General features: G+C 42.5%; 1 protein-coding gene across 1 annotated transcript in view; it reads left to right on the top strand.

Annotated features, from left to right (window-relative positions):
- Positions 1 to 23,677, top strand: part of ENPP3 (ectonucleotide pyrophosphatase/phosphodiesterase 3) — a 64,571-nt gene that overhangs the window by 9,917 nt on the left and 30,977 nt on the right. Inside the window, exons 5-11 of the mRNA XM_080929520.1 lie at positions 3,181 to 3,241; positions 10,197 to 10,294; positions 16,356 to 16,435; positions 18,404 to 18,523; positions 19,010 to 19,119; positions 20,822 to 20,887; positions 22,364 to 22,436. Coding sequence (XP_080785646.1) covers positions 3,181 to 3,241; positions 10,197 to 10,294; positions 16,356 to 16,435; positions 18,404 to 18,523; positions 19,010 to 19,119; positions 20,822 to 20,887; positions 22,364 to 22,436 — 608 coding nt within the window. The remainder of the gene's footprint in view (positions 1 to 3,180; positions 3,242 to 10,196; positions 10,295 to 16,355; positions 16,436 to 18,403; positions 18,524 to 19,009; positions 19,120 to 20,821; positions 20,888 to 22,363; positions 22,437 to 23,677) is intronic.

Genomic DNA, 23,677 nt, shown 5'->3' on the forward strand with positions numbered 1-23,677 from the left:
TGGGTTCTCTTAATCTAGAAATGATAGAAATAGGAACTGTCCTCTGTAGTCTTGAGAATTTGAATACTTGGTCCCCAAGTTGCAAGGTGCTGTTTGGAAAGGTTCTGAAGGCATGGCTTTGCTGGAGGAAGTGTTTCTGTGGGTGGCCTTTCAGAGATAAAATCTCTTTACTACTTCCAGTTTGTTCTCTCTCTGTGTGCATGGTCAAGGATGTGAGCTTCCAGCTTTCTACCCTGGCTGCCACACCCCTTGGGGTAAGCCTCCTTGCCACAACAAACTCTTATCCTTCTGGAACTTTAAGCCCAAATACATTCTCTCTTCTTTAAGGTATCTTCGTTGCAATGTTTTGTAGATCTGACTAACTGCAAGAAAGAAAAAACTTGGCAACCAGAGAAGTTCCCATAGAAATCTTTTGTGCAAACAAGGGATTTCAGGATGTAGTGTCCTGGTCCCTTCTGGCCTATGTCTGAGCTCAGCTATGGGCTGCTAATTGGTTAGCAGTAGCAACTATAACAGGGCCGGTTCTGAGAGGCATCCTCAGCTTCTCCATGAGTAGGATATATTTGTAACTCTTACATGTTAACATGGGGGATTGGGGCATGCCTTGGGCCCTTAATTCAGTCTTTATTTTATGAATTTCTATGAAAGCAAAAAGTGGATTTGCTACCCCCCCAGGCCATGATCATTTTATCCTTTGTTTGTGACTCTTATCTGTCTCACAATTACTCACTGTAGTCTGAGAGTAGAGAGTATGTTCTGTATTGATATATATGAGTCATATGTATTTTATATTTTTATATAAAAATATTTAAAAATAATCAGAGCCAGGCTTCTTGGGAAGTGGCCTGAGATGGTAACAGTTTCCAAATACTTAATAGTAACTACTGAGTCACAATTTTTTTCCTGAGTATTTAGAAAGCCAAGTACGGTTTATGGTTGGCTTAACTTCCTAATTCCACTGACTGCAATTTTTGTTGGCCTTGTATTCTCCTTTTTGCCTCAATTTTGTAGCTTTAATATTTTATCTGAAGGCTTGTGCTGAGGGCTGAGGTCATGTAAAATTTTATCTGAGTTTATTGCTTGGCTGTACCATGAGAATCGGTTGTTATAAACAGGGCTGAAATTTAGTCTTATACACATTTGTTAGTCTGGTGGGCTAATCAGTTAGTTGCCTCTTTATTTCCAAATTAAATATACTGCTGTCTCATTCTAAAGACACAGTTTTTGTTTTTGTTTTTGTTTTAGATTTAAATAAATAGTTTCAGAGAGTAGTTTGGAGGGAGTTTGAATGGTTTTGGAGTAAGAACTTGCTTGTGGTTTTTATATTTTGACAAATTTAGAAAGCTTGAAAAACTCCGATTAATTTCTATCAAGCAGAGACAGAGAGCCATCTTGTGTTTTCCTCATGTCTGTCCACTGCCTACCTGAAACACAACATTTCATGGTCAACCCCCCCTCCTGATGACAAAGCATAATTTTTAGTAAACATAGTGTGACTTGCAGATAATTCAGAGTGAACAAGGCAAAGGTAAACTCAGTAAGATAAGCAACTGGATTATAAACCTGACTATAAAAAAGACTATTGAAATAAAATTGCTGAATTTGTAGCCTCTGGCGGGGTTGAAATTCCTTGTCCTCCTAGAGAACACTCCGCTCTTTGTTTGCTATTAGGCAAGGACTGAACTCTGTATCTCTAGTTGTTCTCAACTAGTGAACTGTTATCGCAAAGGAGTAACCCAGGTAGATTCCTGCTTATCGAGGTAATAGAGTGATGCTGGTCTGACCTCTTAGATGATTCACAGTGAGGCGTTGCCATGGAATCTAGAATCCAGGGCTGTGAAAATACATATCTCCAGATCATATCTTTTCTTCTTAAAATAGTCTTGTGTGTGGAAGTGTTTGCCTACATGTACATCTGTGTCTGCTCTCCATGGGTGGAGAAGAGGGTGACAGATCTGAGACTGAAGCTAAACATGGTTGTGAACCTCCACGTGGGTGCTGGGATTTGAACCCTGGTCCTCTGGAAGATCAGCCAGTGCTCTTAACAGCTGAGCCATTTCTACAACATTGTATTTTCTCTACTTTTTTAAACAAAAATATACACGTGTTTTTCCTTGCTGTCTTCCTCCTCTGTGTCTCTGTCTCTAGCTGTCTCTGTCTCTCCCTCTCAACAGAGATTATTTCAAAGCTGACCTTAGCATCACAGCACTGGAACATTTTCAGTATGTGCTTTGAAAAAATTACAGATTTAATGACATTATAATACTACCCATAACTATAATTACTTCGGGTCTTGAACTATCCAATCTTTGTTTCATAATAGCTTTTAAAATATTGAAGCAAAATGAAAATATGTGTTTATTACTGCAACTGACTCATGCATTTCAAGTTGTTTAGGAAGCTACGCTCTCCCCTTTGTGCCTCTGACATTTTATATTCTGGAGAAATGGGGTCATTTGTTCTACAGAGTCTCCTAGTCTAGGTTTTGCTGATTAAATCCTTTGTGACCTAAGTAATTTACCATTCCAGAAATTTCCAGAAATTTAGAAGTTAGAGCCAGAGCATTGTTGAAACTCTGCTATTGAGTGAGTGAGTTATTGACCTCCATGATACACAGCATGTGTGCTTGTACCTTCAGGGGGAGGTGTCAGTAGGAGTCGCACAGAGCCACACAAGTCTTCTGTCTTCTCTCTTCTGTCAGTGAGCCGGCATATTTTATAAAGGGAAACACACAGCAAACTTTTGTGGTTAAGATTTTTCAGTATTTTTTATTTAATACCAACCACTCGTTAGCCATTTCTTTTCTTCATGGTTTCCTTCCTCATTTCTTCAGGTTTTTATTAAATCTGTTGTTTCTACCACCATTGTGAAAATATCCTTGAGGTGAGGACGTGAGAAAAACAAACCCGTTTAATGAAGAAATGTTCTTTTTGCTTGAGGACTTTGTTTCTCTGGATGGAGTGACTTTCCTTCCTGGCACTCAGCAGTGTAAATCACTGATCTCCAGCCTTTACAGCCACTGCCCTTGTCATTATGTGAGATAGAGCGTGCTGTGTCCTAGAAGTTAGTCATCAGTCATCAGATTGGCAGCAGTTTAGCAGCTGGAGAAGACACACCCAGATAAACCCCTGCTTCCCTCTGTATGGCACAGCTGTCTTAAATTTGTGATCTGCTTTGCAGGAGAAGACCCATGGGTGACAGAAGCCTGTGCCTCATCCCAGGAGCCCCAGTGTCCAGAAGGGTATGAGACGTCATCTTCTTTTAATAGCAGGCCCATGATGCTGTTAAGGAGGAACCAAGGAGTTTCCACACTGTCCTCTCTCCTCGTGGATTTGCAATCAACAGGCATTTATTTGCTTTGTCGATGACAAATTACTTTTGCATATTATTTGATTATATTTGAATAGTGTCAGGAGTTGGCTTTCTCCTGTGGGAAGGGTCTTATAAGAGTTAAGCCTCAACTAACAGAGATTCCTTTGAATAAGACAAGAGACTGGAGATTGATGCAAACATAAGAGGTTTATTTTCCAGTGTGTCGGGGTCGACCCTCAAACAGCTCCTCGTGGCGAGTGTCTGGAAGGTGACCCCGAATGGCTGTAACAAGCAGTTTTTATACTTTTTAGGGGTCACAGGTTACATCAGCAAGGTTACAGTTTATACTTATTGGCTAAGCACATTGACCTTTGAATCTATTGGCTAGTAAGCCTATGACATGCATTTGAACTCTATCTGGGACCAGAGGGTCAGTACATTCTGCAGGTTGACTGGAGGTAGGAAGATGATACTTAGTCTAGTCTTGACCAGAGGCCCTGAGGCGGTAGGTGTGAGGCTGGGTCCTTCAGTCTCAAGTTTCGTCCATTGTTTAGCCCATATTTTAGCTGTTTTCTTAATCTCTGCCCCATCTTTGTCCTTGCACGTCTTGTGGACAGGACAGATTTTGGGTCAAGGGTTTCATGGGTAGGTTGGTGTTCCCCTCCACTGGAAGTCCTGCCTGGCTAGAGGAGGTGACCACTTCAGGCTCCATATTCCCAGCTGCTGGGGTCTCAGCTAGAGTCACCCCATAGACTCCCAGGAGCCTCCTCATCCCTCGTTGCTGGCTTATCCAAGAGCCCACAACTGATTTTCATTCTCTCTCCCGACCGGCTCTCTCCCCACCCCTCCCAACACTTGCTCTCTACCCTGTTCTCCTCCCCACCTCCTCTTCCACCCAGATGACTATTTTATTTCCTCTTCTGAAATAAGAAGAGGTCTTTGGGTCTGTGGATTATAACATGGTTATCCTGTACTTCATGGTGAATGTCCACTTGTAAGTACACAGCATGTGCCTTTCTGTCTGGGTTACCTCACTCTGGACCTATTTGTCATATACCAACATTCCCAGGGCCCAATGGGCAGCACTGGAATTCAGACTAAATTTATGTTCACTGGGACTCTTTAGTCAATTAACATCCTTACATTTAACACATCCTTCAGCTGAGGGGAGGTGAAGGGGAAAAAAGGCTGACAGGACACAGGAGACAACCACCCACCATGTCTCTTTTCTTATATGTGTGACCATTGTTCTTCTTATGCCTAAAGACTTGTCTCTTGTCACCTCCCACCAGGGTGACCTTCCTCCTTTTGCCCACCACCCACAATGGGCCCAGCAGTTAGAGGACAGCAGGAGTGGGAGTGGCAAAAGCAGAAAGAATACCTGGCTTTATAAAGAATCAGCACCTTATAGTATCATTTCATAAGATAATATCATTTCATTAAGAAAAATGTTTATAGTCCTGGGCATGGCTGTATGTCAGGATAAGGAGTCCCAGGTACTTGGGAGAATGAGGCAGGAGGATCACTTGAGCCAAGGAGTTGGAAGACAGTTGAAGAAACAAAGAGATGATGTTTTTCTTTCTTTCTTTCTTTCTTTCTTTCTTTCTTTTTTTTTTTTTAAAAAAAGGTATATCATACATATTAAATTATAGCTCTTGAGACAGATCTTGGAAATATAAGGTCTAAGTAGATACCTATTAGACCAGAAAGACCAAGTCCCAGAATAAGAACCCAAAACTTTTAGCAGCAAAATTAGGTAGAAGCTTGAAAATCTTCACTGTCTCAGAGAAGAGAGCATAGTATTTTTAATTATACATATATTTAATTATATGAATATTTAATTTATACATAAATGGCAGAGATATGAAGGAAGCATGAATAAGATCTGAGTAAAATTTATAAAATGTTTATTAAGTATATACATTTACCTAATGTAGCTGGAGTCTATTCTGTTGTGGGCACAAAGGTTCTGTGTCCACAGATCACTAGGGAAACCAGAATTGTTAAACATACAGGGTCCTCTCTTCCACAGAGGAGATAAAATACCTGATTTCCTGCCCAGAAGGCTGAAAGTGGATTTTGTTAGTGACCTGGTGACTGTTTTTTGCCAGCTATGGAGACAGAGCTCATCTATGTTTTACTATAGAGGTAGACCTCAACCAACCACACAAGAATGTTTATCCCACACTCTTCCTCCCTAGCTCCCAGTTTATAGAATCCACCCTTATGGGGTATGTCACATGTACTTTATAGCTCGTGAGGGACCCTAAGGCCTTTTACATTCCCACACCCTCTTTACAGCTCCCTTCCCACTGAGGGACTTACAGCTTCCCCCTCCCACTAAGAACATTTTTGGTCCCAGGGAAGAATGCTTCAACCTTATCTGGGCAGACCCTGGAATGTAAGGGAAGAACCTTAATATATGACCCAGGCAGGTGCCAAGCAGTACTCCTTCCTGGGAAGCAGTGTCTTATCTGGGCATTTCTGGAATGTAGAACATAGGTCCTGAGATGCAACCCACATTGGCAGTAGCCAATCGATTTGAAAGTCAACTAAACCCACCAATGCTTGTATGCCTGGTCACCATCACTGTAGCCCACCCATTACTAAGTGTATGAAAACTATACTGACAGAGGGCTCAGGGCCGCCTCTCCTCTGGATGTAGGCCATCCCAGTGCACTGGACTATTAAACCTTTTGCTTCTGCATTGATCCCCAATCTCTTGTCTCATTCACGGGAACCTCAGATAGATAAGACTCAATTTGGGTCTTACACCTGCTGACCTCTTTTTGCTACTACCTCAGTCAGAGACTACTAGATTTAATCCCTTTAGCTATAGAATCTACCCTCACAGTTTTATGTACTCAGTAAAGGAGATCCTAAATAATCACACATTACACGCGTTAGACTTTACTGTGCACCTGGAATGAGAATGATTGTTGCCTGGAAACTCCCCCCCCACTGTACCCTGTTTTAAACATGCTGACAATGAACTGTCTGGCATCAGACTTGCCAAGTCAATCTGGACTGAGCTCTCTTCAGGGTTTGCTTCCCTGCAGGGTCCCCTCAGCATTCATCTCTTTACCCCCTCTTTTCCCTCTCACTCCTGTTAATCCCCTTGTTTTTTATGACAAGTTCCTCCCACCCACTTCTGTGTCTTTCTCCTAGGTGGATCTGACCTAGTGAATGTCATTAGGACTGTTTGTTTATAAACCTGTGGGTAGGATTGTTTTACAAGAGCACAGGGCTCTCATTCATGGCTCTGTCCCTGCAGAAAATACCTCTCCTTCCCCACCACACATCTGCATGTATCCTCAGGGAAGAAACAAGGCCCTGTGAGCAGCTCACCCCCCAGGCCAGGGTGTTGATAGGCCCTATCTTATGGAGGTAATCTTGGCTGCTCTGAGATTGCAACAGCCATATCTGGAAGTCAGTATTTTACACACACACACACACACACACACACACACACACACACACACACACACGCATACAGACACACACCCACACACATATACATACAGACACACATATACTCACACACAGATAGACACAAGCACACACACACACACACACACACACACACACACACACACACACACACCTACCTTCATTTATCTTTTATATCCTATCTTTTTCTTTTTCCACAATAGTCCCTGAGCCTTGATTCGGTGACATAGACATTTCATTTGTGACTAAGCATTCAGGATTGTTTTTCTCAGCACTTTGACCAGGTATGAGTCTCTGAATTAAATGCTGACCACTGCAAATAGATAATTCTCAGACCAAAACTGATAACAGCACTGGTCTACAAATAGCATGAACATAGCTACTTAGATAGACATATGGTATCCTTTTATCAAAACAGCACCACCTTCCCCTACACTCGGAAGGACAGATAATCCCTTTGTCTTGGGCCTGTTACACTGGTGAACCTCACCATCTCTTCTTCTCATGCTTGCATTTGGGATAAAGTGCTTGGCTCTATGTCAGGTGATCTGGCTCATACCGGTTCTTAGACTCCCCAGCCCTCTCCAGCATCAGCTTCTGGCAGAACAGCAAGCATGTACAACAAAGCTTAAATACTTGCTTTTCTCACGGCGCTCTGCACTAGGATCCTCTCTGAGCTTCATCTATGAGGCAAGTAATAACAATATGGGCCTGGAGAGACGGCTCTGGCCAAAAATGCTTGCTGCCTGTATAGAATAGCCAACTTTGGTGCCCAGCACCCACATCTCAACTGTCCAGCTCAAATACTATCTGTAACCATAGTTCTAGGGAATCCAATGTCCTCTCTGCCTTCAGACACCAGCAACATGCAAAACATACATGTACATACACATAATTAATGCTGAAAAGTAACGATTCCAAGCTCAGAAGGCCTTATGTCAGAAGTAGAAGATTTAAAGAAAGAGGGGACGTTTGCTACTTTAATATAACATATAAAGAGAAGTAAAGGAATATTATACATTATTCCTTGTAAAATCTCTGAGGTAAGCAGTCTTCACACCCCTACCCATTCCCCGCCCCCCCCAGTTTTGAGACTAGGTCTCACGTAATCCCAGCTGGTCTTGAACTTTTAGATCTTTCTACCTTCACCTCCTGAGCACTGAAATGGTGGACACTTATAAGACACAGAATATTTTCACCCCAATAAGATGCCCGTGTCTCCAGGCGACTAGCTTCTGATTCATTTCCACACTGGGCCATAATTTAGACTTTGCCATCAATGGGACCATGCTGTATTGACCAAGCTAGCCTAGTCAGTCAACAGGGAGGGAGTGAGGATTAAAAAGAGAGAAGACAGGAAGACAACATTATAATACTCCAGCCAGTTCTGAGGCTAAAAGGTGGGTTTAATTTTTATATCATTTTAATTACATGCAAGTAATAATAAGGCCAGTTCTAGGTTAAGAAACAAGTAAGACAGTAAACAGAAATAGGCAGGGGACAAGTAGGACAATAAGCATCATCCTGTAATCACTGTTTCCATGGGCTTGTCATGATGACCAAGATTATCTGACCATACTTCCAAGTCCTGGCCCAAAGTCAAATTTCTGCATGGAGCCTACTTCTTCATTTTAATCCCAGAGCAGATTCCTTCCTGAGTTTACTTTCTTGTACTGGCCCAAAGTCAAATTCTTGCCTGAAGCCTACTTCTTTGTTCTAACCCCAAATCAGATTCCTGTCTGAGCTGACTTCCTTGTTCTAGCCCAAAGTCAAATTCCTGTATGAAGTCTACTTCCTTGTCCTGGCCCAATGTCAAATTCCTGCTAAGTTTCTAGAAGGGGCCCCAAAAGCTCTCCACAGTGTGTGCCCTCCCACCCTTGGCTCTCTCTTGCCCTAACACTGTTAGAACTGTGGTCTTGAGACTCACGTGTACGTATCAGCTCTCTCTGGGCACGAATGCAGGGTCCTGCCCGGTCTGGACATTAGCCCCATTCTCTTACATAACTTATCAGTTCTTTAGCAGCCACACCTCCTAGAACGCCTCACAGGTCCAGCCATTGTCCTGTGCAGGTCACCTTGCTTTCATGGCTCCTTTGTGCCTTTAGACTCAGCATCTGGCACAGAGTTGTACTTGGAGATTTGTTGTTAATTAATCTGCAATAAACCAGTATTCTAAGCAGTCAAGCAAACTGTTGTTCTAGATTCCCTTCATGATTTTTTTCTACGATATGAAAGTGATGACTGTATTGGCCAACTTTTCGAGCTTTACTCAACCATGTTGAGGAAGCAGAAGCAATTTTCTTGTTTTACACAGCACTGACATTCAGACTTTTGATTTCAGCCATATTTGGGTAATTTATTAGAAAATTTTTAAGGATCTACTCTAGGTAGCTTTAAAAGTATGCTTTTATTTAAAATGGAATATATAACCCCTTGCACAGAGGTCAAAATTGCTTTGTTATATCCATTTTTAAAGCAATATGATGAAAAATTTACTTTGTTCATAGTTGCTATTCATGACAAACCCACATCAAAAACACCCAAATACCTGTCAACCTGGAGGAGGGGGCTGTGATTCATTCATGAGCGTAAAGATTTCAAGTCACCTTTTAAGTCACAAGGCAGATAAGTCACAAACACAACAAATGCCAAGCAAAACACAGAGGAGTCCATACGATACTATGCGATTGATTTAATTTATATGCAAATTCAGTATCAAAGTAGGAACAATTGTTCTTAAAAGTCAAGATGCTGCTCATTCTCCTGCTAATACTGTGGGAGGCAGGGTTTGGGACATCAGTAGGACAAGGAATCAGGGTAGCTTCTCTTTCTCAGTAATGGCTACATGGCCGAGTTTGGCTCATAAGAATGTATGAAGGTTTGCATCAGTCTCTCATGAACATGTATATCATATACACTAAAGACAAAGAGCAAAGATAAATAACAAGTTTTAAAAATGCAGCCTAAGGCTATGACTCCAAATTGTTGTTCATCATTCCATGTTAAATACTGGTCTTAAAAGAGCTTTAGGGCTGGAGAGATGGCTCAGCGGTTAAGAGCACTGACTGCTCTTCCAGAGGTTCAAATCCCAGCAACCACATGGTGGCTCAAAAACATCTGTCATGAGACCTGATGCCCTCTTCTGGTGTGTGTGAAGACAGCTACAGTATACTTAAATAAAAAAATTTAAAAAGAGCTTTAAGGTTTGTGGATACCCGTTAATATCCTAAAATATACTAAGTATAAATAAATAAAGCAAGCTTTAGAGTAAGAAACACACCACAAAACTATGTCACCACCAGAGACCAAATCATAGGAACATTCAAAAGATGGCTTGACCCAGGACCATTTTCTTGTCATATTTTTAAAACACTTTTCTCACGGTTAAGCAGGAGTACCAAGATCACAGATACAGATTCTGTTTCCATTTTCAGGTTTGACCTGCCACCAGTGATTTTGTTCTCCATGGACGGCTTCAGAGCTGAGTATTTACAAACATGGAGCACCTTGATGCCGAACATCAACAAACTGAGTAAGTCGGCCGGCCAACTCAGTGTGAACTGTAGGGAGCCGCTGTTCTCCCCGTGAAGGTGGGCTTCTCCCGCCCCCACAGTGTTGGCGGCTTGTCTTAGCCCCAGGCCCTCTCAAGATCTCCGGGACTTAGTGCTGTGGTCTATATATATTTTCACTAGGAAAAAGGTTTTTCTACTTGACAGTTCCTCTTGACTTTTTCTTAAGCAGCGAGCTCATTGCTGTGTTTATTTTGAGGGGCTCCCTCTCTGAGTGTAAGTTCTGAACTATGGGAACCTGTTATGTGTTTCACTTGAGGCATTGTCAGAACTTGTTTCTGAGTCACAGCAAGGTTGCTGGGTACATCTGCCATCTGCTAATTCTGTACTAGAGACTCTTCAGAGCTTCAGGTTCCACGTCTACTTCTGGGTCAGATGGTATAGAAACTGACTCCAGCCACTCACAGCTATGAGACCTCGGGTTTGTGAGATGGTCATTCCAAATGGACAGGATCACTGTCAGATTGTTGTAAGGCCTTACATTAAGATACATACATTTCTCATCACCACCTTTATTATACAGCACAATGCTCTTGGGTTAGGGCACTGGGCTGTCCTGAAACTCAACACAGTACTGACAAAGGCCCAAGTTCACAGGCTGAGAATGAACTTGGGGGCTCCTAGCATTGTCTATTCCACAGTTCCAGTCTTTCATTTCCTTCTCCCCAGACTTCTGTATTCCCCAAACTCTCAAATACAATCTGTTTTATTGGATTCTTGTTTTGACTTATCTCCAAATTATTGGTAAGTGGCTCCTTAAGCTTGAGAAAGCCGATTGACTTTTCTGAGCCTCAGTTTCTGGGCTTGGTAAAATGAAAAGACAAGATTTCTTCAGCTAAACCCATGCCAAGATGGCGTGGAAAGACAGCCTGCTTCTCTCTGCAACACTGGCCCCAAACTCCAGCTTTCCCTCATTTAGACAGGTTTTTTTTTTTTTTTTTTTTTTTTTTTTTTTTTTTTTTTTTTTTTTTTGGACAAGAGAGACCTAGAACTTTCCAAGTGCAGAGCTTGCTACTCTCTGCCAAGCACCATGGAGAGTGAAGTGACCCCTCTTACTTTTTACTTTATTATCTATATTTATTTGGTGACACAGATATCAAATCCTGTGTTCAAAAGGGGAGGTGAATGGGCAAGAGTGAATCTGTTTTCAGGGGATGTTACTTGATTTTCCTCATCCCACTGAGAACCGGAACATGAGAAATGTCTTTTCCAAACATTTCAACCATAGCTTTCCGGTTTCTGCTTAAAACACATTTTTAGCCATCTGGATGCCATTTTGATAGTCAAGATGAAAAATTCACTACGTAAGTCTGTGAACCCGAACGACCTCCTTGTTAGTTTCCAGGGAACCCCTGCCCTACACGCTTGTGTTTTGAACACTTGGTTCTCAGCCAATGGCTTTATTGCAGGATGTTTGGAAAGTTTTGCAAAAACATTGGAACCTACCTGGAAAAAGTAAGTAAGCAGGTCCTTGGGGTATTGTTCCTGGCTTCTTCTTGCTGCTCTCTTGCCAATTAATGTTGGAAAGGAGAAGGAGAATTCATATGTTACACATTCTTGTGTGTTCTGCTCAACCTCACAGAACCCAGTAGCCAAGGACTAAACCCCAAACCATCCAAAAACATAATCGAAGCTAAATCCTGCTTTTCTTGTTGCTTATCCAGATTCTGGCCACACTGATAGAAAGCTAAGTAATGTATGGATTAAGAACAGATATTATGGGTTGGAGAGGTGTCTCAGAGGTTAAGAGCACTGACTATTCTTACAGAGGTCCTGAATTCAAGTTCCAGCAACCACACGGTGGGTCACAGCCATCTGTAATGGGATCTGGTGTCTTCTGGTGTGCAGGCACACATGCAGACAGAACACTACACATAATAAATAGATAAAGCTTAGATTAAAGAAAAGAAATTATGAACTAGGATCTGCATTATAGTGACTTCAGGTGGGTGAAATAGGCATCACTCTTAAGGAAGTGTAACGGTCCCTCTCTAGTGTCCCATCAAGCTGCCATGGGAGAGCTACAATAGTTGTGGAAGCTGAGTATGATCTCAAACCACACAGCAGTGAGACATATCAATAAGGACTCAGTGGATGAGGCTGTGGATGCTGTGCACACACTAACAGGCTTATGGTGTTGTTTCATCTTAGTGTGGCAGCTTCTACACACAGACTCCCTAGAGACGGGACCTGGAGCCCTTCCGGTGAGCTGGAATCAATCTGACCTGGGTTGCAAGCTTCCTCCCTGGAAAGTTAGGTAGAAACTGAGGCTCAAGGAAGTGAGCAGATGTAAAAACTCAGCAAATTTCTTTTGTAGGATCTTTATTTGGAGTTGTAAGTTGGCAAGGTTGGCAATTGCAAACAGTAAGCCTCTTCCAATCTCTACTGCAGGCCGTTCTCTCTGCTTTCTGCTGGGTTTTGATCAGAGCACTTGGCACTCGATCTACGCTGAGTGCATGAGGCAGCGTTGTCTGCGAGTGCAGTGTTTACAGTGGGCCTCTAAACACACCCACTTTACATGACAAATTTTGTATGTGCTTTTTCAGTCTTTTCTGTGTTCTTAAGTATAAATCAAGTCTCATAGTTAACATATACTTGGATTGGATATATATATATATATATATATATATATATATATACACACATACATACATATATATCCTCTATCTATTTATCAGAAATGTACATTTCACATGATCAGTGATCAAAGATTCCTGATTGTCACCTTTATGAATCACTTTCTGCTTGACTTTAGTTCTGATTTTCCTCTTTTGTGCTTAATATTTAAAGCATGCCTTGAGGTTTTCCAGTTTGGTTTTGTATAATGCCTGTAGATATTTCCTTTGTATTTGCCATGGCTCCTTCATACACAGTCTCTACCTATGTATATTACACACCTATCCTCGTGTCTACTTACACTATTGTTTCATTTTCTGTTTTCTGTTGGAATTAAATGTGATTTATGACCACTTGCACAGAGTTAAGATAGTCTGTATTTGTCTGTATGCCTACCTTTACCCATGAGCTTCCTGACTTATGTGATTCATCTCTGCATCCTTTTCAAGACAGGTTTCCATGGCAACCTATTTTCCCCCTCTCCACCTTTCTGGCTCTTCTTGCTTGCTACCTTTCCCTTTCTCTTTTCTTTATTTTCCCACAGAGGAATTTTTCTGAATTCAGTGTTGTTGTTTGGCAGGTTCTAATCTTTCTTTCAGCACCTTGAATTCATTATTCTTCTCACTTCTGTTTTTTTTTAGGGGGGAATCTACTTATAGTCCTACAGAGGTTCCCCTTCTGATACTTTTGTTAGGTTTCATGTCTCTTGGGTATCTGCAGGTGTGTTGGAATTGGATGTGTGTCCCCTTTCCTAGATCTGGGTGTTTTAGTTTTTATTTCTTTGAATAAACTTTTAAGCTCCTTCTTCTCCTCCTCTTCTGAAAATCCCATGGTGTGTATAATGGTCCACTCGATGCGTTGTAGGACTCTTCACCTTTATCTCCTCTTTGTCATCACTTCTAACTTTTGTTCTTCTGTGTGAATAGCTTCCAGTGAAATTCTTGACCTTAATGACCCTTTTCTCTTGATCTAGTCTGAATTTGCAGAGCTCGGGTGAAATCTTCAGTGAGGTTACTGTAGTCTTTGGTTCTGTGATTTCTTTTTAGTAAACTTGACATACGGTCCATCTGTTTTATGGAATTGTGCTTTTGTAATAAGGCTCTTTACAACCGCTATTTTTAACTCGCTGTTAGATAAGTTATACTTTGCTGCTTAAGGCAAGCTTCTGACAATTTGTCTTGTTCCTTTGTCTTGAACTTGTTTTCTTGTTGTCTTCATTGTTCCTTCACTAATTATAGACGTCAATCATGTCTATTAGACAAGACAGTCACTTTTCTTACTTACGGTCTATTGGCCTTGTTTAAAAAAAAGTTACCAATCAGCCTGATTATATAGCTAGAGGCCTCTCAAAAGGTTCAACGTTTTTTCTTTGTTCTTAGGGGATGTACAGGCATGAGACGTATGTCTGATCTCATCCAAACAAGCAAGACTGAACCACAGTTTCATCATTGTTAGACAGTTTTGAAATTCTTTCTGACCCTAGAGAAATAAGTTGGGATCCTGGACTCTTTGCTTCTTTTTCTTGCGTTGATGGAGAGGCAGCATGTTAATTAGGACACTAGATACATCTTTTGGCTTTTATCTCACTGACTTCCAGTTGACTGACTCCTGTCAGTGCTACAAGGCAGGTTTTGGTGATGGATCTCAGCTGTCAGCTTGATGAGATTTAGAACCATCTGGAAGTTGGGCTTTTAGCACTTCTGGAGGATTCTCTTGATCAGGTGTGAAGGCCTATACAGAGAGGGTAGTACCATTCCCTGAGGTAGGATCTTAGACTGTATGAAAAGAAAACAAACCCAGAGGAGCAAAACCATTCATTGTCCTATGTTTCTTTACTTTGAATAAATGTTACCAAGTGCCTCATACTCTTGTAGCTTTGAATTCCCCACTACAAAGGACTGTGAGCCGAAATAAATCACCTTTCCTTTAAGCTGCTTTTGCTGGGTATGTTATTTCAGTACCAGGCAAAGTACCTTAGACCGTGGATAACACAGAGGCTTAGGTGTAGTCCAGGGGAATCTCTGAACTAGGGTCCATTCCATAGGGTCCATTCCATAGGGTCCATTCCATAGGCGCTGAGCTTGGTCAGCATGAGAAAGTGGGTGAACATTCACAGACTTGTTTATCCTTCTTCGGTTTATGGTGAATTAGAATATGCTGGGTTACCCCAGATCTTCTAAACCCGTGAGAGGAATAACTTGACACTTGGATTTTAACTGGGAAGTTTGGCTGTTGGATGGATGTTCTAATCCTCCCTCCCTGCCAGGGAAAGCTGGACCCTAGAGGTTTCCAGAGGATCACATGGAATACAGAACTGACCAAGTTCACGGCTGTGTTTTAATTTATATATAATCCATCATGGGAGAGTGAGAGTTCGTGAGACCTGGGTATGGAAACATTCCTTGTCTTCACACTGCACAGGAAATGGCAGTGTGCCCCAGCAGTTCTGACCTTTCAGGGGTTATTGCTCACACCACAGAAAACAGAAAGACAATGGGAGAGCAATTAATGCCATACTTTGTGGAAAAGTTCGAACAGGAAACTTCAGAGATCAGATGGAAACCGACCCAAAACTAACAAGCGGCAGATTGAACGTACTGTGAGCATGTCACCGGGCAGCCGGACTTTCTCAGCTGTACACGTCAAATGCCTTTTCAGCGGTGTCGTGGGGTCTGATGGTTTTTCTTATGCCCGATATTTTAAATGTGGGAGCTGTCAGCTGAGAGCCAGATCCTGTGCAGAAATCATTACTGTAATTATCAGACACATAAAGAGAGGAACCAAAAGAGAACAGGGCCAGTGGTGTGCATGCCAGGGTACTTTCATCTTAAAGGTCAGCAGGCTGGGGCTCCTTGCCTGTCTCTGCCTTTAATGCATCTGATTCCATATATGCTAAAAATTGGATTATTTTTAAGTGAATTTTAAATGATTTTAAAGAGAAGAAGACAATCCTGCAGCATGTAAAATTATCTGAAATTTGAAGTTTGATGTCCACTAGTAACATGTATTGTACCGCGGTGACATTCCTTATGTACGGGTTGGTTGCCTGTAGTGTATCGTGCAAAAAATGGAGTTGAGCTGCGGCAGCAGAAACTTCATGGCCTCACCAAGCTTAACAGTACTGCCCCCTGGCTCTTCCCAGAAAACAAAGCCCACCTGAATATTTTCAGAATAGAAATGGACTCTTTTTATTTATATATTTCTAATAATGGACAAAATTTCAGAGTCAGAATTCCACTCTCTTTCCATCTTTAATCTCTCTCCTCTCTCTCTCTCTCTCTCTCTCTCTCTCTCTCTCTCTCTCTCTCTCTCTCTCTCTCTCTCTCTCTCTCTGTTTCCGGGAAACCTGCTGGTATTTAGTTACCTACAAGAAACACCTCTTTAATGTCTTACTCTATTTTCTTACAGAACTGTGTGGAATCCATTCCAAATATATGAGAGCAGTGTATCCCACCAAAACCTTCCCGAATCATTATACCATTGTCACGGTAAGTGCTTGGCCCAGTGAAACACGGCCAGGCCACGGGGCAGGGGACTGACTGTAGTAGGCAGACATAGACACACCGAGCAACTGGGGAAGCTTGTGCCACACACTTCACAATTGCACAGCTGAATCCAGGCTAGAAAGGCATGGCTTAGTGTTGCTGTCCATTAACCACACATAACTCACTCACCTTTGTGAGGCCATAGCAACCTCTGCCACGCCAGAAATGCCATTCTCCTGTATTTTCCATTGCCCTTTTTAAAACTGAAAGTCAGCTGGGAAGTGCGACACTATGTAAGCACTGATACTTCCATGTGGAAAATTCTAGACATGTATGTGTGTGTGTGTGTGTGTGTGTGTGTGTGTGTGTCATTTTTTATATATAAGTACACTGTTACTGTATTCAGATAGACCAGAAGAGGGCATCATATCTCATTACAGATGGTTGTGAGCCACCATGTGGTTGCTTGGATTTGAACTCAGGACCTCTGAAAGAGCAGTCGGTGCTCTTAACCACTGAGCCATCTTTCTAGACTCCCCCCCCACATACATATGACTAGTATTACTTGACAGAAGTTTTGTTTCATAAATGGACTCATTCTAGTGACTTTAAAAAATTATCTATTTATTTAATGTATGAATACACTATTGCTGTCTTCAGACGTACCAGAAGACGGCATCAGATCTTATTGCATATGGTTGTGAGCTGGGAATTGAACTCAGTTCAAGTGTGGCTGCTGGGAACTGAACTCGGGACCTCTGGAAGAGCAGTCAGTGCTCTTAACTTCTGAGCCATCTCTCCAGCCCTCTAGTGACTTTTTAAAAAGATAAGACAACCAAAGCGAATAAATTTTCCTCATTAAATAAAAAAAAGACAGTAACAAACAGTATATGTATTTTGTGTTCTATAGTGTGTTAGTTATTTTGTTCATTGCTGGAAGAACGTACCAGACAGAAAGCCATTTAAAGAAGAAAAGAAGCACTCTGCTCATTCTGGAGCACAGGTGGAAGGGTCCATTCCATCACTAGGCGACGTGGCAGTAGGCGGTGGCCAGTTAGTCTGGTCGTGCTCACGTGTAGTAAGAAGGTGGTGATAGAGAACAGGAAGTAGGTCTGGTCGTGCTCATGTGTAGTAAGAAGGTGGTGATAGAGAACAGGAAGTAGGTCTGGTTGTGCTCACGTGTAGTAAGAAGGTGGTGATGGAGAACAGGAAGTAGGCCAGGGCTATAGAACTCCAAGGCCTGGAGAGATGGTCAGCTGGTCAGCGTGCTGGTCTCCAAACCCGAGAACCTGGCTTTTATGCTCAGGACTCACAAAGTGAGCGGAGAGAAATGGCTCTTCAAAGTTGTCCTCTGACCTCCCTGTGCTTGTGAAGCATGTGCCTACCCCACAACACACACATGTGCATGCCCAGAAAGTGAATGTATAAACTAACACTGTCCGGGTGACCTACTTCCCACTTCTTCTGTCAAAACTTTACTGTCTACAGCAGTGGTCCTCAGGCCGTGGTTTGTAACCCCTTTGGGGATCACATATCAAGTATACTGCATATCAGATTCGTACATTATGATTGGTAATAGTAGCAAAATTACAGCTATGAAGTAGCAATGAAATAATTTTATGGTTGGGGGTCAGCACAACCTGAGGAACTGTTAAAGGGTTGCAGCGTTAGGACAGTGGAGAACCACTGCTCTAAAAGTTTTATACTCCCCCAGAACAAGCCAGGAACCAAGGGTCAAAGCAACCGAGCCTGTGGGGACATTTAACAGGTTACACCACAGTGAAATCAGTACAAAACATCTGCTGCTGTCCATTGTCAAGAATCCTGTCTCTCCCTGACATTTAGTTTCCCGTCTGTTACATTGAAAAGTGTATCACATTCTTCCTAGGTAGGGGTAGAGATCTGTTGCTATTCAGCCCATGTTTTACTAAAGCATACTTCATAATCTTGTTTTTGTAATAAAAATGAAAGGGTTTGTATCCAGAGTCACACGGCATCATTGACAACAGCATGTACGACGTGCACCTCAACAAGAATTTCTCACTTTCTTCAGTGGAGAAGAGTAACCCTGCCTGGTGGGGCGGGCAGCCGGTATGTAGCAATCTCATCTTGGCCTCTGTTTTCACTTGACAATGACTCAGGCTTCTCCATTTACCTGAGTTTCTCAGCATCCATGTAGTGTCTAATAGCCGAAGATGTGAACTTTTTACTGCAATTTGTTATTTCTATTTGAATTTTAAAAAACACTTATGGTTGCTTACCCAGGTAGTTTTGTGTTGAAATTTGGGTATTGTATCATCGATGGATCAATTATGCTCTAATTGATATCTATTTTCCCTCCATGCTGTTCTGCAATTTCTTTAAAGGTGAAGAATTGTGCAATTCTATCAGTGTGGGAGAAATAATGAAATGTTAACTACCTTAGTACATGTCTTATTGTTGAGGGAGATTGATTGATTACAAATTTTCACTTATCGTAAAAACAAGAACAGATTCTCAGTCAAAATAGTTGTTAGCAGGAGGTTATAGTGTTGTTTGTTTTAAAATAATTGTCCTGTTGTCTTTCACTCTTTATAGATTTGGTTAACGGCAATGTACCAAGGTTTAAAAGCTGCTTCCTACTACTGGCCAGGATCAGATGTGGCTGTCAATGGCTCCTTCCCTACCTTCTACAGGAATTACAGCAAGTAGGGAAAGTTCCTTCCCATAAGCATCCATCTAGGCAGCGATCTATAGGACTGCTATCCTCTTTTATTTGTTTGCCTTTAAGATTAATTTGTACATGTGTGTTTGTGTATGTATACATATGTGTGCACATGTGTATACATGTGTGTGCATGTGTGCATACATATGTGTGCATGTGTGTTTGTATGTGCATGTGCATATGTATGTATGTATGTGCATATGTGTGCATGTGTGTTTGTGTATGTGTGTGCATACATGTGTATGTGTGTACTGTCTTTAAGTGCACCATGCAGCACATGTAGAAGTCTGAGGACACATTTTGAGAGGCAGTTCTCTTCTGTCATAAGGGTTCTGGATATTAAGCTCGGTGGCAGGCACCTTTCTGCTGTTGTAGTTTTATTTTTGTTGCTGTGGTTAAATAACCTGATGTCAAGCAACTTGTGAGAGACATTTATTTAAGGTTGCTTTTCTGAGTTGAAATCTGTCACTGAGAGATGCCTCAGAGGCAGAAGCACGAGACAGCTGATGACATCACATCTAGAGTGAAGCGCTCAGAGAGAATGGATGCCGCGCTTGTGCTGAGCTTGACTTCTCCATACTTAGAGTACAGCCTCTTATGTCCCTCGCCTAGAGTCCGTGCTTTTGACTTTCACAGAAGACACAGTCTGAGGCTTTTTATTTTATTTATTTACTTATTTATTTGTTTTTTTTTTTTTTTTTTTTTTTTTTTTTTTTTTTTGAGACAGGGTTTCTCTGTGTAGCTTTGACTGTTCTAGGAACCGAGCTGTAGACCAGGCTGGCCATGTAGACCAGGCTGGCCATGTAGACCAGGCTGGCCATGAACTCACAGATTTGCCTGCCTCTGCCTTCAGAGTGCTGGGACTAAAGGCGTGCCCACCACCGCGTGGCTTGAGAATCTTTCGTTGCAGCTCTGGTCTGCACGCTCATCTCCTCGCCTGTATTACTGAGGCTCCTCCACGACTTTCTGCTTCTTCTCACCTGTGATCTGTTCTCAATAGATCACAAAGGTCCCTTTGCCAGTCCAGTCTGCTCTGTGCAGAGCAGAACCAGGGAGGGGGGTGATACTGCTTTACCCACCTGCCTAGTGATAGCACAGCCTGCAGTGTGCTGGGCCCCCTTACATCAATTAATAGTCAAGATGATTCCCTATAGATAAACTTAGAGACCAACCTGATATAGACAATTTCTTAGTTGAGATCTTTCTCAAGTGATCCCAAAGGAGGAGTTAACGTATGAGGCCAACCATCACACTGTGTCAGCCGGAGTGAAAGTCTTCAAGGCTTCTCCCTCACTGATCAAACTCTATCTCAAATGAAAGGACACCATTTGCCAATAGACAACTGATACATGTGACTGCATAATGAATAAAAGTCAACAGTTAAATGTTATCAACTTGACTTGTTCATAATCAATGGTTTTCATTTCAGTTTTGCAAAGTTAAAGAAGAAACGAGTAGAAAAGCAAAGAAAGTGATCTGTTTTGGTTAGATGTGTTTGCGGAAAGTCTTTCTGACAGTGGGAAACTTTGAGTGTGCAATGCCCATTGCAGTGGAACACGCCACGCCCCTTTCCGTGTTTTGCTCCTGTACTACAGAATGAGTGCATAAGTCTTAACTCATCTCCCTAAGAAAGAACATGTTGGAATTATTTGATTAAAATTTCAAAACTTTTTTTAAAATTTTAGTTCCATCCCATATGAGAGCAGGATTGCTACACTATTACAATGGCTGGACCTACCCAAAGCTGACCGGTGAGTGACAGCTCTTTTCGAGAGTGCTCCACTGTGATGTATAGATCGATGGGCGAGACTGGGACCTTTTGTAGTATCCCTGGTGAAAAACAAACGAAAATCCTTGAACTTCCCTCTTTGTCCTGTCTGTCTTCCTCCCTCCCTCCCTTCCTTCTATGTCTGTCTGTCTTTCTTCCCTCTTGCTCCCAACCACTTCTGGTATTTTGAGAGGTTTGGTTATAGCCCCACTAGCCTGAAAGTCACTATATAGACCAGGCTGCCTTGAACTTCTTGCAATCCTCCTGCCTCTGCCTACCGAGTGCTGGTATGACAGGCTGCATATGACTGCAGGAATGACAGACATTTCTAGAAATGTCTTCCTAACTGAAACCTTCTCCAGGGCTGATTAACTTGTTAGTACTGTGTGGAGAGTTGGAAAGGTCTGGAGCCAAATTACAATTTATTTTCAACCATGTGCAGCCCCCTAAATAGCCAGGCTTTATCCAGCTCTGTGCCAGACCTAGCGTCCAGTAATTAATATGTTCAAAAAAATGAATATATTAACCTAAGGAAACTCTAGTTTCCAACCCCTAAAGAGCTAACAGTATTGCCAAATAGCTTCTGGGATGATGACAGATTTGTCCGTCTTTGCTGTAACCCCACCTCTCTGATGTTTGTATTCGAAGGCACCTTGAGTTATGGCTTCCTCTGTTCCATAACTGAGTTCCATGAGTCTGCTTTTGTGTTAGAAGGTAGGATTCTGGGCAGACTGAATCTGAGGCCATGGTCAGTCGCATTTGGCTGCACAGTAAACTCTATCCTCCTTGGGGTGAGAGTAGTGTTTGCAGTTGACACAGGCAGGTGTCACTAAACCAGCTATCGCCTCTGCTTTTTAACGAGCACTTCCCAAGACTCAGTCCTGAGCACGGTGCTCTGCGGGTCCATGTTAACCCAACAACAGAGAGAGAGTCAGTCCCCCATAGGCGAGGCCCACAGATCTCACAACCGTGTTCAACTGGGGCAGGAATAACAGAGGCCCTGGTTCTTGTGTCTGAGGATAGATTTGAGGAGCTGCAGGGGCCAGAGCCACAGGCTGGAGTCAGAGCCTATCCGGTTACTTCACATCAAACCACATATTCATAGAGGAGCCAGGCATAGAAGGAACAGAGTCAGCCAAAGGCCAGACACCAGGAAGTGGAAAGGGGCTGGCCAGCTGAGAGAGGTCTGAGCTACAGAAGCAAGGTGTTTCACAACAGAAGCCACAGTAGTGCTTCCATCTGGGAGGGTGTTATTTACCTCCCATTAGGGGACTCATTTCTACTCAAGCCAACTGAAGCCAAGTGGATCTTCTAGCCTCTTGCCTGGATAAGGAGCTGGGGTGGGGGTAGGGCAAGCTCATGATCCACAAAGGCACAAATCCATCTGGAGGTTTATCCCAAATTATTAATTAATTAATTAATTAATTAATGTTTTCCTTTGCTTCAATTTTACCCGTAGACCCAGTTTTTATACCATCTATGTGGAAGAACCTGATTCTGCAGGGCACAAGAACGGACCAGTCAGTGCTGGAGTAAGATGGGATTTTGTTGTTGGTTTTGGTTAGTTGTTTGTTTCTCAACAGGTGGGAAATCATCTAGGCCTAAACCTGCAAAATAAGACAGGATTTTAAAAAGCTCTACTGAACACACACATTTAAGGAATACATGAGATCAAGTCATTAAGAGTCTAAAATCAATATTTCAGTTTAGTAGTTTAATCATGAAATTGTTAAAAGTTCTAGGAGGAATAATTGCCTAGTTAACTATATCTTAATTCCTTTGATTGGCAACCAAGTGAATACTTTGATGAGGCACTGTTAATTCTCATACTGAAAACTCAAGGCCAGATACTGCATGGCCACTCAGCACTGTAATAAGGACATCTTAAGTGAAGTCACCTGCCAGCCTCTGTGGCATGTCATGGGTGTCTACCGTACACTCTGTCTCTCATAGTGTCCCCAAGCACCTCAGGCACCGACCCCTCTTACGGGTCTCACTAACATCGGGGTGGCGGCTCGGATCAATCTCTTCATTAACGAGGCAATTCTCACACAATTCCCCACATGATGGTTGTCCTGAAACTCTGTTTTCAACACACAGAGGCGTCTGCTTTTTAAACCTCACCAGAGCCTCTTTTAAACCCCACAGAGGCCATAATGTAAAGGCTCCCAGGAGTGAGATGCCCTGAGCAGTCTCATTTAACAATAGCCTGCCTCTTCTTTCTCCTTCCCTTCTTTCTTCCCTCTACTCTCCTCCTCCCCTCTCCTTGTCTTCTCTCTCTCTCTCTCTCTCTCTCTCTCTCTCTCTCTCTCTCTCTCTCTGTTTCTCCCCTTCCTTCCTTCCTTCCTCCCTCCCTCCCTCCCTCCCTCCCTCCCTCCTTCCTTCCTTCCTTCCTTCCTTCCTTCCTTCTTTCCTTCCTCCCTCCCTCCCTCCCTCCTCCCTCCCTCCCTCCTTCCCTCCTTCCTTCCTTCCTTCCTTCCATCGTCTTCCCACAGAGCCACACTGTGCAGTCCAGTTGTCACTGGACTCTTGACTCTCTCGCCTCAGCCTCCTGAGTATTGACAGTCATTCTTGCCTAGTATGGAAGGGGAAACACTCACAGACTGGCCTCCATACATGTTACTCACTGTCCAGAAGGAATCACTTCACACATGTTCAGTAGAATGAAGAGTTAGGAGGGAACATTCTGAAGAGGAAGCTACACTCAGATTGGCTTCAGTGCTGACAATGCTCAGAGCCCAGGAGAGCGCCACTGTAGAGAAACAGAGAGGTA

Source organism: Micromys minutus (genome assembly GCF_963924665.1).
Source record: "Micromys minutus genome assembly, chromosome: 15".
Classification (NCBI taxonomy): Eukaryota; Metazoa; Chordata; class Mammalia; order Rodentia; family Muridae; genus Micromys; species Micromys minutus.